Source organism: Nylanderia fulva, unplaced genomic scaffold, assembly GCF_048542155.1.
Source record: "Nylanderia fulva isolate GAGA-0341 unplaced genomic scaffold, ASM4854215v1 Scaffold14, whole genome shotgun sequence".
NCBI lineage: Eukaryota > Metazoa > Arthropoda > Insecta > Hymenoptera > Formicidae > Nylanderia > Nylanderia fulva.
Genome location: NW_028189622.1, coordinates 459108 through 477292, shown reverse-complemented (window position 1 = coordinate 477292; position 18185 = coordinate 459108). Strand labels below are relative to the sequence as shown.

Genomic DNA, 18185 nt, shown 5'->3' with positions numbered 1-18185 from the left:
TTTCGAAATCTGGGAAAGTCAGGTTTATTATTTAGTTTTATTGGATTTTTTTTCACGTTATTCTGCATTTGTCTCAATAATTGAAATTTTTTATTAAACAAACTTTTCCTTGATGGTTCGTTAATTCATATTTTCATCGTCGTGGTATTTTATTTCAATGTGTTTAATGGAGATAAAACTAAAAAAATGGATAAAATATAAATGACACATTTGTTTCGATTATCGTAAGTACATAATGCAGATTGTATAATTGATTTAAATTTTGGTTTTTTTTAACTTCCATCGAAACTTTTCATCGTTGACAAAAATATCTCAAGGATTTCATGATTTAACATTTAATTGATTTATCATATAGACACGTGCAAATTATATATTTGGAAAAAATAATTCTAAAAAGTCAGGGAAAAAATGAATTTCTGGTCTTGGAAATCCGAAAAAGTGAGGGAATTTTTTTCATTGAGTCTGCTGGACACCCTGCCCGTATAAATTGTCAAAAATAAGGGAATACGATTTTTTTAATTAAAAAAAAAAATGTCAACAAAATCTTTTATTCCTCGCACATTTATCGCCTATTTTTAATCGGAAAGATAAAAAGTTCGGTAATTGAATATTGAATGATTGACTCGAATCGGATGCTCGCGCGTGAGAAAATATTGCGGGAGGAAGCCGTTAGAAAACTATCTGGGTAAAAAGCGGAAAGTGGAGGTTGCGAGCAAGTCTAATGTACGGTTCTCCGTAGACATTTTCACGAGGCAGGCGGAAGGGAGATAAAACGGGGCCTCCTCGGTCGAGTCATTTACGATACACCACGGGTGTTTATTCCCGAATTTACCCGCTGGGAAGTAGTTGTATCGGGATTTCATCGCAAATATTGGTCTTGCGGCGTCAGGTGTTTAGCTGGTTTGCAGATGCACGTTTAACACATCGATATCGGCTCCGGTCAATTTATCGTGACGCCCGGTACATGTATGATGTTCCTTCCTGAAAAATCAGGCAAAGATTATTTTGAAATTAACAATTAAAACATTCATATGCAATGTCGCATCATGATGATATGCTTGAGAGACACCGATTTATTTATTTATTTATCAATAGCACGTAAACGAGGATATTACAACTTGTAAGATTTTGGGAATAAAATTATATTATATTATTATTATCACATTAGGAATGGTAATAATGTTATGCGTAATTTTTTTTATTAGTGATATTTTTTTACGACACTCGTAATAAATGAAGTCGCGTTTGATGGACACGTAAAAATTTGCCAATAAAATCTTTTTTACTAGGTTTTTCTCTAGTTAAAAGTCGCCTTTTAATCGAAAAATGAGCAGCAGAGATAAAGCTCGCTGTGAAATTTTTTCAATTTCGCAATTCCAAAATGTAGAAATGTAAGATTTAGATGCCGAGAATATTATTCGATATATCTACACAAAAAAAATCTGATATGTATCGGATTTTTTAGACATGTATAAATCCATATAAAAAATATCGTAATAAAATTGTGGACATTATTTTGAAGTGCGAAATAAATTCACGTGCAGTTTCCATGTGTTTCTATGCATATAAGAATTAACTTTTCGTCGATGCAATTATATATTGTGTCGAGGAATGTTTAACATTTATCGAGCGTGAGCTTTGTTCGCTTTGTTCGCTAAGAAGAGATAAACCGTAACGGTTGATCGGATTTATATGTCTGAAAGATCCGATACTGCGCTGTATGCTGTGCAAATATTGAATTCCACCTAGAAATCCGCGGATCTTTTACATGCTCGCGTGCAACATTATTTGTAGCTCGATAGACACAGTCACGTTTTCCTCCATAATCTGCATTTTCCGGGCAATTCGGTTTATCGTGCATAAAGGAAAAGCTGCAAACCTGAGTGAGCGACTGTGATCCCATCTTTTTCGAGTTTTAACTATAAAGTTTTTATTTTTTTTTTATTTAATTTTTTATCATGCAAAATTAAAAGTCATGAATGCAGTTATATAAATTGTAGAATTGTACGAATCGTATCAAAACAATAGTTTATATATACATATATTCCATGCACGTATCCTTGTATTTGATGACAAGTTTTCTCTCTCTTTCTCTCACATTTTTAGTAGGCGAATAATATGAAGTGCGTATATTACACATGACAAATATTATACGTGAAGCATGTCCACGTGTATATCTTAATGTTTATCCGTTTGTAGTCCGGTATTTTCTACGGCGCAAGTTATTTTTTCATATATATAGTAATATTTGTGAGCTGTACGGTCGTATTTTTAAAATACATACAGATAGATGCGTACTATTTTTACATGGAATCATGTTGCCGATGTTTGTTCGCATCTACGAGATTATAAGCACAATTTTTTTTACAATGCGTAAGATATACAAAGAAATTCTTGCATGTAATTTTTGTATCTCATTATTTTATATATTATACATATATGTATATTTTATATATATATCTATATATGTTATATATATATATTATATATATATATATATATATATTTATAATTACATATTTATATTATATATTATATATATGTATATTAATACATTCGCAGAAAATAAAGTACTTGTCAAATAATTCGAACGATTTAATCGTGGTAATTTTTGTAGCTATTAAAGTATTTTGCTTTCCTCTCGACAGAGAGAGAAAGACCTTTAACCTTTGACGTTCGCTCTTCATCGCGCGATAATTACACGTGTAAGTCCAGTTCCATTGATATCGATACAAGAAGAGGCGGAAATCGATATATATATAGGTTTGACGGACGGAGGATTTAAGGATGCTGAAATCGCGAAATCGTCGAACGATACGCAATTTAAACTTCTCGTCGCGATAATCGTCGGATTATTCGGCTGTAATGACCGAGCGGAATAATTTCTATCCGAACACGTGGCGGCTCGGAATTGAATTCGGACTCACCCAATTCGACTCGAAAGCAAAAGCGCTTACTTAGTCACATTCTGCGAGCAGATAGGGATTAACTCTAGGGATTTGCAGGAGAGAATGGTTCGAAGGATGGAAGAATGCGGTGTGTTATCAGTGCATGCGGTCACAATCGGCCGATCCTGATCGGTCAGCACACATACACACACACATAAATCTTTTCTCGTTGTTGTGCATCATCGTACAAGCGTATATAATACACTTAAGAGGGCGATGATATATCGCTCTCAGCACATCCGCGACTCTGTCGCTCGGAGATCCGCCTCTCAATCTTCGTGTCTTACCTAGGAGTTCATCTCGTCGCGTCCTCGGGTAACAAGGATCAATATCCCGAAATTCACGGTGTCTGTGTATTCGTATAACCGCGTTGCGCTTTTAGCGCAAAATGTCACCCGGATTATATCTGTCTTTCTCGTATGAAGATTGCATGCGAATGAGAAATGACATTTCCCGACGCGAGAATAAAGCGGAGTTTTGCGCGGGCAAAATTTTACAATAGAAATTGCATGAAAAATACATATTCCCTTTTTTTTACAGCATTTTATTGTGCAAGTAAAGCCGGAATAAAAATATAACGACATTAAAATATTTATATTTATTATTCGTAAAAATTGTACGCGCGCATTTATTTTATTGCTCGTTAATGGTCGTATAAAAATGTTTGAGTAATTACAAAGGGAACATAATACGTACATATGTAGCATTGTTGGATAGAGAAATATCGTGATTATGAAAATTATGTAGCAATTTTATCTATTTAATATTTTCTCCGCGCATATTTAATTAGCGCTGAAATTCTCTTTTTTTTTTCTTTCCAGAATTTTAGTAAATTTTATCTTGCGTGAAATTTTATACGCGACACTTTTTGCATAATCAGGATCATTTTTCCGCGCATATAAGCTGGTCGGAGAGGGCGAGGCTTCTCTTTCAAATCTTTCACTGTTGTTGCCTCAAGCTTTTCCGCATATAAGTGCAAAATTTCAAAGGGATAAGTCGGGGGTTGTACACCGAGTAAGTTTCCGTTTAACTATAACCGGACTTTTTAACTAGATTAAAACTTTAATCATATTTCATCCGGAAAATTGCTTCGTTAAGATTATTCGACAAAGAAATTTTGCTCACCTTGGAAAACATCGAGAAGCGCTCTTAATTAGAAATGGAACTGATTTTTTCCCTTCCCACTTGAGCACAAATATGAGGATAATTTAGAAAGATATTTCTAATAAACAAAACGAGTATATATATATATATTTCAGAGCTCTGGAATAAAGCTCCCGACGTGATCGGATCAGCGATATAATTCGTGTTAACGCTTGCCTGTATACCTATATAGTTTGGGAATTTTCAAGGGAAATAGAATATTCGATCGCGAAAGGGCGTGGGAAATATCGACGGTGTGCATTTCATGTAATGCGGCTGACATGCCGGAATATTATCCATAGCACGCATATACGAGGGAGCCTTCACGTGCAGCGGGCAGTTATGTCGAGGATGTAGGACCACGCGCACAGGTTGGTCACATCTATCTAATAATTAGATATCGCGAACCACACGCTGATACCCGCTACATCGATACGCGGTTACTTCGTTAATCCTTCAATTAGATGTATCAATATTTTCGCAAGTATGCGTACATTTAATTAAATTAAAAATATCAGAGGTAACGATAATCAAAATCTGAGGGGCGCGATATTTTTTTTCTTCATTATATTATACATATATTTCATTATATAAGTTTTTGATCAGTTTCGTTACTTTTAACATTTTCAGAGATAATATTATATGTATACTTTTTATAATTTAACATATATATATATATATATATATATATATATATATAATATTGTTAACTTTTTCTCGATATTTCATTAATCCTTAATTAAATTGAGATGTATCCCCGAAAGTACGTATTTAATTAAATTAAAAATTTGAAATATTTTCTTTTTTAATATACTTATATTATATTAAATTTATATTTAATGATTTGATATAAAAGTGCCTTTATTAGTCTACAGAGAAATATTATTATACATATAATCTGTGAAATATATATAATAATAAAATCTATACAAATGTATATATTTATTTATTTATTTGTTGCATTGTTAACTTTTTTCGACACACGGCTATCTTGTTAATTTTTAATTTGAAATATAATCCCCGGAAATGTGTTTTTAATTAAATTAAAAATATCAGCAATAATTAATTGAATTAAAAATCTGGTAATTACATATATTATGTTTATTTAATTATTATTTCATCAATTTATATTTTTGTAATATATATATATATATATTTATTTCTTATGTCATTAACTTTTTCTCGAGTGTAAGTTACCGTTGACTGACGTTTCGATTTAAGGGTTAAATCTGCGCGCCTTTGCAAGCGATTTGTCGTCCGTCTCGTTTTTCCCCGAATGTCCTTGCAACGTCTGGACAAAAATTTCTCGCGTCATTATTTGCCGTGCTGTAACAATTTCTTATATATAAGTACCCAGATTCTATCCGCGGATGGATATTACAAATCGATCCGAATGAATACGACAAGTAGGTAAATCTGGCTATTGTGCGCGACAAGATCGTATTTTAATTTAGAATAGCGAGTATATAAAACCGAGATGGTGATGGAAAAATTTCTTACTGCGAATTAACGACCTCTATATTCTCCTTAATTTGATCTTTGAGATAATGCGTCGTAAACGTAAGATTAGAATCTTTATTTTTTCTGCAAAGATGCATAATATCGCTGCGTCGTTGGCGATTTGCATCAGAGAAGAAATACGTGAATCGCAAATTTTATCGAAAATTCTTCAGCGAAGATTATTCCCAAAATATTGTCCGAGAATGTTTTGAAATTCTTCGCTAACAATATAAATGGCATTCTATAATTACAAAAAAATTCTCTGAGATTATTGCTTTGACGTGCAAATTAGATAAGTTGTATTCAAAATATGCAATATACATATAAGGTTACATATAATGTTGTTCATATATTGTTGTCCATATATTGTTACCCATATATTATCAGAGCGTGTACTACATAATACATAGATATATATGCAAGTGTGCTATGTAAAATAATGCACGTGATAATGGCGACGGTGTAATATGATGCCGTAAATTATTAGGCGCTGTAAATGACGTCCAGCTTAAAGACGATCGACCATTGGAGAATACAATCCATATACGCATTTCCGATTATATCACGAAACGCACAAACTATTTACTTCTTTTATATGTCAATCTTAATTTAAACGCGATAATGTATAATATATGTAGGAGAGCGCGATAGAGCGCTTAAAAGACAGATAATGAAATTAGTTATCAAGTATACTTGATATCGCATATATATATATATCATCGATTTATGAAGGACGTCGCTAAGTGACTTACTTAGATCGGATCGCATCAGCCTAAGTGACAGATCGCCTGTCTCTACTCTATCGAGAGATTCTCTGGTGGAAGGCTTTTAGGACAGCCTCAGGGCAAGAACGCACATTACGTTCTCTTCCGCAATTTTTATTCGAACGAAAGGATGAGGGAATATTTTATTTGGAATAAAATATCCTCCCCTCCCTTTTTTACATACATTATATTTTTTATTTATTTTACGCGCTGATTTCTCGCTATTTTTTTTGCGCTCTATATATCTTATAGGTTTATATTTATATCTATGTTATTGGAAAATGTTGAAGCTAAACTATATTGTATTGACAACGCGCGCCGTCACGTGCGACGTCAGACAGACGAGATATGTCGTCCGAACGTCAAATAAACGTCATCCAGCCTCCGCGGATAACTCGTTCGTCAGCGTCAGAGTTTAAGCGCAGCGAGCCGTGAAATAACTCCGTTTATTAGTATATAGTAGGGAAGAATTAGAGGCGAGCTCTCTTTACCGAGGCTTTTTTTCCCCTGTCGCGCCATTTATATTTAATCGTCAGTTACTCATTCTTTAAATTACAACTTTTATTCCCCAAGCACCGCCACCGGCCGACGCTCAATGTCGCCAATTCTCATCATTTATTAACGATCTCGGAATGTGCGCGAATAGTGGAGCGGGAAGATTAAGAATTTTCATTTAGCCACGTTTCTCGAACGAATTCCCCCGCGCATATCCGGACGAGATGAGTCGCACGTGGGCCCTTCTTCCTACAAGAATTTACGTTTCGATCCCTGGGGCTAATGGGAATCTACGGGAAACGCGCTCGGCCGTTTGCGTTAATATATAATCGATATTAAAGTGCGTCCTAACTATACTTACGATCATGGGCGTCCGCAGGCTTTTTTCAACATTTTTTATTTCTTATTTTTTCCTAATTTTTTAAATTTTATTTTTTTATATTAAATATATTAAATATGTTATTTTGTATTACACGTGCAGGCAAAGTGGCACTTTGTGTGCGTGTTTTCTGTGCGGAAAGCGGCCGATTTCCCACGCCGCTATCTAGCGGCGACGCGGTGAGTGAATAAGCCGCATTCAAAGCTATTGCCTATGGCTGAGCCGCGTTCAAAGTCATTGCCCACGGCTTCAGTCGTGGACAATGACTTTGAACACGGCTATTCTCGCACCGTGCCGTCGCAAGATGGCGGCGTGCGATCGGCCACCTCGCGCACAGAAAACGTGCACAATGCCACTTTGCCTGCATTTGTAATACAGAATAGTATATTGTGTATCAAGTGCGGAAAGTTGACAATTGGTCACGAGACCACCCCACACGAGTGAACAATTGTCAATCCGCACGTGATAAGCATACTTGATAAACATACATTATATTTTTATATTAAATAAATTCCAGTGTTTATTCAACAGAGCAGAGATATATTTAATTTATTTGCTAATTCCAAGGGGGCGAATACACCTTCTGCAGCTAAAAATTTGAATGTTCGTGACTCGTTATATTTGTAGCTGGTAATCGTAATAATAATTTTCGATTTGAAATAATCGATGAATCGCGCAATCGGATATATCCCGGTGCGCCTCGAATATCCCGGGGTCACGCGATATCGTTCGACTGATATACCGGACTAATAAACGAGATGGCCGGTAGGCTTTTAGAAACATCGCGATATAACATTGCGCAATCTAGGAGTCGTCCCTTCGTCGGATCGGATGACGTATTAGCAAGGGCGGCGTAGATTCCCGAATAAAAGAAGCTCCCCTTTCTCGGGGTGGAAAAACGAGATGACGATAAGCGTTCCATCAACGTCCATCATCGTCGGCCGGAAGTCGCCGTCTATCTCCGACCGGGCTCCAGCATACATTACATAACGGCGCCTCCCGATCGGCTCTCGTTGAAGGCAAGAAAGAGAGAGAGGGAGAGAGAAAATCAGGGTATCTCGGAGCATCTCGCGGAAAGAGTCGCGGCAGATGGCCGACATAAACCCTCCTCATAATGTATATTATATATTCCCCTGCTTGCCAAGTGTATATATCTGTATTTGATCTGTATTAAATCTCTTATCGCGGCGAGACGAGCGACCACTAGAGAAAATCGTGTAGAAAGTTCGTGGAATATCGTATACAATATCGATGAGATTTCCTTGTATAGTTGCTCGTATGAATAATTTAGAGATTTTATAGGAGAAAATACGGCGAAATATAGATATTCTATTTCTAAAATTAGAGTTATTCTAATAGAATTAAATTAGAGGAAAGTAGAAACCCCGGAGAGATTCTGATTGACGTAATTACATTCTTTTCAGATACGAGATGAATGAAATTATTCTTATTTGACGTTTCAGTTACATTCAGATTAGTTTTTCATTACATTAGATTAGCCCAAGCCATTTTTAATATTGTTAAGAGCAATGTGCTTTGTCGAAGACAATATGCTTGACAATTTTTTATAACAACGAGCGTCAAAGCTGAAAAAACATTTATATACATGTGTTCTTTTTATGCGGTATAATGAAATTGAGTTTATGTATTAAATATTTTTTAATTTCAAATAGTCTGCTCGATTATGTTTAGTAAAAAGTTTTATCGAGGTGGTTTATTTACTGCAATGAATAGAGAGAGAGAGAGAAAGAGAGAGAGAGAGAGAGAGTTTGATTTTTTTTTTTAAAGCGTATAAATAAACCAGTTTCTGAAAAGAGATCTGTTTTTTCAAATAAACCATTTATTTTCCAATAAAAATAGATCATAGAGAAAAAAATAAATATTCCGATTGCTTTTTATATAAAAATAAAAACAAAATATTTTGCGGTGAAAGAGTATTTAATCTAAATTATTTAATCAAGAGTATTTAATCTTTTCAACTTTAAACAGAACAGCAATTGAAGAATATTATTCAAGCTATGACAACCTTGATGTGACGATATTTGTACAGATATTTTATATAGGATTTTAAATAAGACAGTTTAGGAGTTTAATCATGTTTATAATTTAACAAGAGAAATATTAATGGTTTGTGTTTTAAACAATTTATCATTCAATTATTTTTTTTTAATTTTCCAATTTTTTTAACATGGCGTTTCTTTTTCATAGACACATCTATTCTACATTCTAACTAGGATTTTTCAAGAAGAAACACGAATCTCTCCTTGTTTTTTATTCTTATTATCCATACTGACAAAAAGTTTTTATAAAGTGCCTCAAGTTCATATTTTATGTTAATATTGAAGTAAATTTATCGTTTGAAACATTTTCAATGATTTAAACGAAAGGAATTAATTTTCTTCGGCATTTTTATACAGAGTATCTTCAAAGAACCGGATGTCCTTGTAACAACAGAAATACCGTGAAAAGGACATCCGGTGATTTTGGTACATCCCAATTCACTTTATACCATTTATTTGGTGTCTCACACAATCGCGCTCATTGCACATATTATAATGATTCATGAGAATTTGCGTGGGACGCGAGCGAATAGGAAAGGTCATAACTGCTCGTTTTGTATCGCATTCTGACGTTTGTGTCTCGCGATACTGTTTTGCGATGACCAGATGCGCCCTAATCGGAATTGCAGAAAGCACAAAACAGACAAGAGACACGGATTCGAAATGTTCGTCACGTTTCGCTTAATCGATCGACCGTCCTTAGGTTTCCTTAGGTCGCCGATTTCATCGGCGCGAAACTTTCACAATTTCTCCCTCAAGTTAGATGCCTGACTTGCGATAAATTGTCGGCGCCAAGATCGGAGGACCCGAGAAATATTCTATATACCGGCGGCGTAGAAGGGAAATCAAGGTCTACCGGTCGCGAACGTGAAGGGACGGCTTGAGCGAAACTTTTCGGTGCATTTGCCGCGGTAATATCGCTCCCCATTTCTCTCGAGGAAAAAGAGGGAAAGAGAGAAACATGCGCTACGTTAAAAGCTTGGAGACGCCAGATGAATTATCTCTGGAACAAGAAAGTTACCTGCCCGAGTAAAAGGACTTTCTTCTCCCTTAAAAACTCTTGCAGAAATATAATATTTTAATGATATAATAACTGATTAAGAAATAGAAGCTATTTTATAAATTTTCGGATTTTTATATTGTATATTTGGTATATTATATAATATATTCTATTTTATAATAAAATTGTATTATATGATGTAATATGTATTAACATTTAACATATATATTATATATAAAATAATATAATTATATATATATATAATAATATATTATGGATTATAGAAATTGATGATTTCGCTCTCAAGCTGCATCCTTTTGCTTGCTTATCTCGTAAAATGTGAGGTACTTTCGGATTATAATCGACTACTTGTTCTTTATTATTGCACTAATTACTAACTTTAACAGCTTCTTTTCTCGTGCAATACATTTCTACGACTTTATCAAGAAATTAAGATACATCCGTGTCTTTTCCAAGACCAAAATTACTTCGTAAATTTTCAATCTTGCCTAGATATCTACGCGAAAACTTTGTTGTTCGTGTATTATTACGCTATTGTTATATCTGTGTACAGTTTCACAAACTCGCGCTCGTGGGTCTTTCTCTCTCTCTCTCTCTCTCTCTCTCCCGACACAACAATCGATAAGATCCGTTTCACGTTAATGACACGCGCGTAGACATACAACATACATACATATGTAATCACGCATGACACGCATCGCTGACGTGTCCGCTTGTTTGCGAGAAGTCACCATGTCACACTTTTCGATCGGCCAAGTCTCGAGAAGTCTTTCGCGAAAATCCCTGTTGTACCCCGTCGGAGAAAATCGGTAACGCGGTTTTACGGTAAAACCAGAGTTTTCCGAGCGAGCGAGCGAGAGAGTATGTGCGAGGTGGTTCGGTCGAAGAACGAAGAGGGATAGAAGGGAGAGAGCACAGGGATGGAAGTGGTTAACAGCAGATGGAGGGGATTCCGAGGGTGGAGGAGGAGGAACGGTTCGGTCGACGAGGGATGAAGAGGGGTGAAGAGTCGGGGTGGGGAAAGCGAGAGAGAAGAGATCCGGCTAGGAATCCACCGACTGCTCCGCGTATAGGGGTAGGGTCGGCGTCAACGTGGAGTAGGGATGGCGGGCACGACTTTGGGGGGTTGGTAGCAGCTGAGAGCAGTGCGAGTAGGTCACACCGTCGATCAGAGTAGCGGTCCGCGTTTTGGCGAACGGAGGCCCCGAGACCTCTCTCTCTTTCTCTCTCTCTCTCTCTCGCACAGATATGCGCCGGACGAAACCGGTCCGCTCTTCCGACTTCGACTTTGAAAAAAAGGATCCGATATGATCCTACAGAGGGTTCGAGGTCTCCTCTCGTCGAGGATCGCGCTCGAATGATCTATCGGTTCGAGAGACTCGCCTCGGTCGCGACTCCACGACTGCTACTACTACCGCTACATTGTTGGGAAGAGAAAAGTTGATCGCAAAACCTCCTTCCGCCTCGTGTTTCCATTCTTTTCGCGTCGGAGCATGTAAGCCGAGTCGCCCTCGGTATCAGCGTGTTAGATTTCGCGACAGACAAGAAGGAGGAAGCCAAGAGGAAGACACGGACGAGAGATTTTTACGGTGCCTTTCTCCCGCGCATTTCGTTCCCCAAAGCTTCTTTTCTCCGATAGTGCGTGCGTGTGTGCGTGTTTGTGTGCCTTCGTTATACCCGAAGAAAAGAGAAGAAGCCGGATCGTTCGTCGTACGGAATCATTCGATGTAATATGTGACGGTCGAGTCCTGTTGTTGCGTCGCCCCATCAGTTAGTGGGGATCCATCAGTTGTTGTGTTATCAGTTGTTTGTTGTTGATCATTTCGCGCGTTGATTTTTTCCACGGTTCGATATAGTCGCGAGTCAACGCATACATGTACATTATATATGTACCTATTATATGCGCGTGTCGTATTTTTTACACGTCCCATTAACAGACTCCGTGTAATATCCATCTATCTAGGATACCGTTAAAGAGCCACCGCAATTGCGTGATAATTTTAACGACCGCCATTGAATGAAACATAACGAGCGAGCCAGCCAGCCACTTGGAAATTGGGTTAAATAGAATAACTGAACTTCTCTCTCTCACTCTATCTTTCACCTCTCCTCTCATCCGAAACTTCCTCTCTTCATCGAGCCGAACTTCCGCCTTGTAGCCGAAGCAGTCGTCTGTTGATGATATTTCTTCTGGGAAGACGTCGTCCTTATCTCGTTTCAAGTACAGGACACTTCTGCTACACCGAGAGGGAATAAACGTCTAAAGATAGAACAATGAATAAATAAAAGAAGGCAAAAGAGAGAAAGACTCGAGAGGAACTAATGTAAGTGTGCCCGATCGATAGGAGCCGGTAGAAAAACAATACGTCTGTACTGTAACGGAAAGAAATCGGAAGAGCGTAACTCTTTCCCGAGAGGGACCGGTAAAAGCTTAGCCTCTCGACGTAATACCGATACCGCGTGTCGGGTCGATAGGTCGAAGGAGAGGTGAATTACCTGCCTCAACCAGGAACATCGAATCAATCCAACCTCGAGTATATTCGCGCCTCCCGTCGTCGTCGCAAACTGTTTTTCTTCTCCTCGCGAGACGAAGAAGAAGAAAGAAAGAAGCTACAGTCGAGAAAGCTTCTAGGATCACCGGATCATGAGCGATGTATCGATGAATCAGCTGATCGATAAGGGAGGATAAAGAAAGAGAAAGAGAGAAAGCAGGGAACTCTCTCGTCTGCGAGGGATTAAGTCGCGGCGAATTCGCGGAAACGCATCTTCCTGGTCTTCCTCTTCTCAGAAGCTTCCGTAGAAAATGGAGATCGCGGCGTCGGCGATGTTGGATGGTCTGAAGAACAATCGTATCGGCAAGCTGGCACTGTCGCGCTTCTTATCGCAGAGTCTGTGAGTAGAAAATGATCCCAGTCGAGAGATTCGTAGAACGAGGGATGCCGATGACGACGATCAAATTCAATATTGTAATGCACGCCTTGCATATGTATGTGTAACGCTGGATGTGCACGCTTGCATGCATCGAGAATTTGCAAATTTTTCTTCTGCACGGGTATGTATATGAATTGAAAGATGCCGAGAAAAGGTCCCCTCTGATCGAGCTATTTCTTGTTTTTTTTTCTCCTTTACATCCTGGAGCGAAAGAAATGTACCTGTAGATAGAAAAAAATTGATCTTTCAGAGAATATAAGCTGGGTAATTTGTATCGGCGAGTAAAATTTATGTTCCTTCCACGACGCGGAGAACATCTGTCTGTCTGTTAAATATTATGATAAATCTCGTCTTTTTAAGATTAATTCTTCCGTGAGTTGCGACGCAACTCTTTCTCCTTCCGACGATACTATTTCATATATCGTATAAGTGTCTTATCGTTCCGCTTCTTCTTTCTAATCTGGCAATAAAATATATCTAATATTGAACGTAACTTTCTCATTTTTCATGCAGGATAATTCTTGAGGTTTTTTCTCGTAGATCGTTGGAAAATTGTCGAAATCGATTAATTAATTTCGGCAATAAAATATCTAACATTGAACGTAACTTTCTCATTTTTCATGCAGGATGATTCTTGAATTTTTTATCGTAGGTCGTTGGAAAATTGTCGAAAACGATTAATTAATTATCGATCGGGCCATATTACTTTACAAGTAATTATACGGGACATGTCGCAGGCATGACATGGTTAAATGTGGAATAGCAGAGAGAGAAAGAGAGAGAATTACCATATAAATAAGCGCGTCTTATAAATAAACATATCCAAGGAACAATTGTCGAATCGGAATTTTATTATAATCACATATGAAATATTAGAATGACAGAAGTATTCATTTATAATCAACAAAGCAGAATATTAAACGTATATTTCTATTAAATGTGCTGTAAAATAATAATGATAATTTATATACGAAGCGCGCGGTTGCGAATATATTATTCCGATAGTTAAGTGCGTTACTGAAATATTTTCGTTCAAATAATGTACACACGTGTGTTGTGTTTGTATTTCGTGTCAGTCGATCCTCGAAACTCGAATGAGTTCAACTTGCATAAAGTACTTGCATAGTTCGTCCGTATAAATATATGGTATACACATTTGCGTGTGCCTACGCATACATTTTTTTATTGACATTTCGCGATTATCGTCGATTCTTTTTCCGGCTCGTCTTCAATCAATGCAAGCGTACGATGGAGTTTACAATAAACACAATTGTGTATTGTGTATTATTTGGCGCGAACGGTTATACGCATTTATCTAAAGTGCTCTTTCGTCGCGCGTTTTCTCCAAATTGGTTCTCCTGTTTATTTCGAGATCGTTGAAAATCGCGACATAACTTTTCAACTTCTGCTACATCCGGCAAATCTAATTTCTCACGAGTGCTTTACATAATTTTTTTTTCGAAAAATATTACGTAGCATTGTGAGATAAGTACATCATCAAAAAAGTATTGAGAATTTTAATATTACGAATGTTATATTCGCAGCAAGATTTTTTCAGAATTAACATTTAATTATATCTCGAGATGAGATGTAAAAACCATTTCACTAAATCTATATAATTTCTTATTTTCCAATTTAAAAAATTTCCGATTTTTTTCACCGAGCAACATTTTGTTCTTCAAGCAAAGATATTGTTAATTATGCATACGAGTTGTGAAAAATAATGCAAGTCGCTAAAGTAAAAATTAAAATTTCTGCGTTTTTCTCTTTAACTAATTTCCGATGTAATGCATCACAAAATATTAAATCTCTTCTTTATTATAATCAAGTATATCTAAATACAAGAAAACAGAAATTTTACTTAAATATTATGCTTTGAACGAGTAGAGTTTCAGGAAAGAGTGAGCGTTTAATAGAGAGAGAAAAGATAAGTGCTTATTGCATAAAGAGAGAACAAAACACCCTTAGCTATGAGTTAAGACCACTCAACCGGATAAAATAATAGGTAACTGACGAGATTGAGATACTGGAAAGGAAATGCATAATTAAAACATAGACATAGCAATTGTTTGTTATAGATATTACGTTTTGCTTTTCTTTGTAAGTACGAATTAAAAATTTAGTAATGATAATGAAGGATGAAATATAACGCACAAGCTAATTAATAATACATCTCGCCTCATCATTTTTTTATTATGCGATATACATTTTTTATTTTTCCTCTCTTTTTAATATATTATTTAATTTGTACTATTTAACTAGCGCGCACGTTATTTTTTCTCATTTTTAAATTAAATAATAAAAATGCAACGTGCTTTATAAATTCACTATATATTTTACGAGAGAAGAATGAGCTAACGAGTAGAATTAACATTTCGTCAAACGTCCGAAAATACTGTTAAGTCGTGTAAGAGCCGATTTTCCGCTTCCATGAACCGCTGATTACATCTGTGAAACTAGGGGTAAATGTATATATAGCACCGTCTACCGTTCGATTATCTTCTTCTACAGCCCTCTTGGATTAAAGTACACCTTTATTCTCGCCACTTGCATTTCAGAGACAAGTATGATAAATTTCACACTTAGCATTTCCCGCATCACAACAAATCTGTCATTTTCTTACACCCTTGTTTGTTTCATCTCGCGGAGAGTAATCAATCTATCTAATACAGAGTTTCTCGCGTTTAAAAACATACATAGAGAAATTGAAAGGAAAAATGGGACAAGTTGATTATGTTGGTAATTAAGAAAACGCTCCCGATATAACAACGACGAGAGTAACAAATTCATTTAGTCTCCTTTCAAGACGGTATAATTTCATCATTCCAGATTGCATCTTTTAAATTAAATAATTGTGCGCGTTCTAAAAATAAATCACGCTCAGCATGAAATGATTTTATTAATACAAACTTTTCAAATGGATCAAATATTATAACACAGGTCTTGTTTGTTCTGTAATATAAAATAATTTAATTTTTCAATATATTATGATGTGCGATAATTTTATTGATTAAAAAAGATTTCGTTTATGTAATTTCGTTATTAGATACTTATCTATTATTTCAATTTATATACATATATTTAAAACTAGTTGAGAGAAAATTTCACAGATTTTTTTTTTTTTTTACAAAATGATTAAAGACTTTCGGAAAGAATTTCACAATTAGGATTGACTTTTTATGACATTTTACCTCCGATTTGAAATCGAGGAACTTTATTTGTGAGAAATACTCGCTCGAATGAAGCCAATTTACACTATTTCCGATTGGATTTTTTTTACATATCCTTTTGCCAGAGGAAATTATATTTCTACGTGACAGACGTGCAATTCCGATGTACGTATTTCGCGGTAAATGAGATTGTGAAATTCCGCAGTAAATGAGACCGCCGATAAACGAAATTGTCCACATTTTTCGCATTTGTGATTAAAAAGAAGCGGCAGTCTTATTTTTTGCAGGAATGTTTTTCTTCCAATTTATTGCGCATATCAAAGGGGGAGAAACCGTCTTGACATTTCTATATTGTCTGATATAAGAGTCCACGAAAAAGATTATTCCAGTCCGACGCGTTTATTTCAACAGAAATTCAAGGGGACTCGTATTTGAAATCGTTTTATATGTAGGTACATATGTTGATTTATTTATCAAATTGACTATTTAATTTCTATTTGTGGACAACATATTATGTTGATAACACGTAATATCTGGAAATGTTTGCATGATTATATCAAAGTGTAATATTTGCTTCGCCCGTATATATTCTCGAAAATTTACGATACATCGAAAACTACTTTAGAAGGAACATAGATTTGTAGAATCGAAGACGATTCAATCGACACCGCAGTATCGATGATAGCTCATAGTTTCGAGAAAGTTGTTCGAAGCTTAAATTAAGCTGACTTAACGTTCGCAAATCGTAAAGCAGTCGACTATTACCGCAATACGGTATCTAAAAAAAATAGGTAAACTTCTTAGACGGAGCAAAAACACGATTCAATTACGATTGCGCGGGAAATGCACGCGCGTTTTTATCGTACCGGAAATTCCTCGCAAAATGTGTACTCGATCGATTTCCTCGGCGATGTACGTTGCGCGAATTTTTCAAGACAATTTTACGCACGAGTTCTGTTTGCAGAGAAGAATTTCGCTCTTGTTTCGCACGCACGTTCTTTGTCGGACGAATAATATAAAATGTGCGCAAATAATCGCCCTATTCTCTCTGCGACGCGACGCTTGCATTAGACGGAAGTGCACTCCGAGGTAAATTTATCGCCCCTTTCGGCTGATAGAGCAAACGGACGTTACTGTAGGTGAGTTATTGCAATTAAAGTACGTCCGCGCGATATCTGACATAGAGACTCGGGGCAGGAATCTACCAAGTGTCACTCGCCGATTTTGATATATAATTTATTGATTTATTTATCAAATTGGCTATTTAATTTCTATTTGCGGACAACATATTATGTTGATAACGCAATATCTGGAAATGATTATATCAAAGTGTAATATTTGCTTCGCTCGCTATATATTCTCGAAAATTTACGATACATTAGAATATGTTGTAGTCTAGGTAAAATAAGAGACACGTATTTTTTTATACGCGCCCATACGGCCGTTAAAGTGGTGAAAACTCTTTTGAAGAAAAATAGGTTTTTATCTTTCTGTGAGCAAATATCGTCGAAACTGTAAAAGATGTAAAAAAAATTTTCAAACAAAATTTTTATGCTTTCTAATGTACTTTAAAACTGTGCAATCAAATTTTTCGAAAATTTTATATTTTTCGAAATCCTCTTCTTCCCTCTTAATTTTTGAAAATTAAAAAATTTTTTTATAGTATAACTTATAGTATATTTAACAACAAATTCAATCATATATGATGAAGTTGTATTTTTGTTGCATTATTTTTGATATTCAGTGCAATAACGAGGAGAATTTGTATTATCCA

General features: G+C 36.0%; 1 protein-coding gene across 4 annotated transcripts in view; it reads left to right on the top strand.

The window, feature by feature from the left end:
• The window catches only part of Syt7 (Synaptotagmin 7), a 174247-nt gene that overhangs the window by 76055 nt on the left and 80007 nt on the right, over positions 1–18185 (top strand). For 2 of the 4 annotated variants that reach the window (XM_085480072.1, XM_085480071.1), the window contains exon 1: positions 11462–13202. The exons of the other annotated variants lie outside the window; for them this stretch is intronic. In XM_085480072.1, coding sequence (XP_085336198.1) covers positions 13114–13202 — 89 coding nt within the window. In that variant the 5' untranslated portion in view covers positions 11462–13113. Of the gene's footprint in view, positions 1–11461; positions 13203–18185 lie in introns of those variants that run through there. 4 annotated transcript variants of the gene reach the window in all.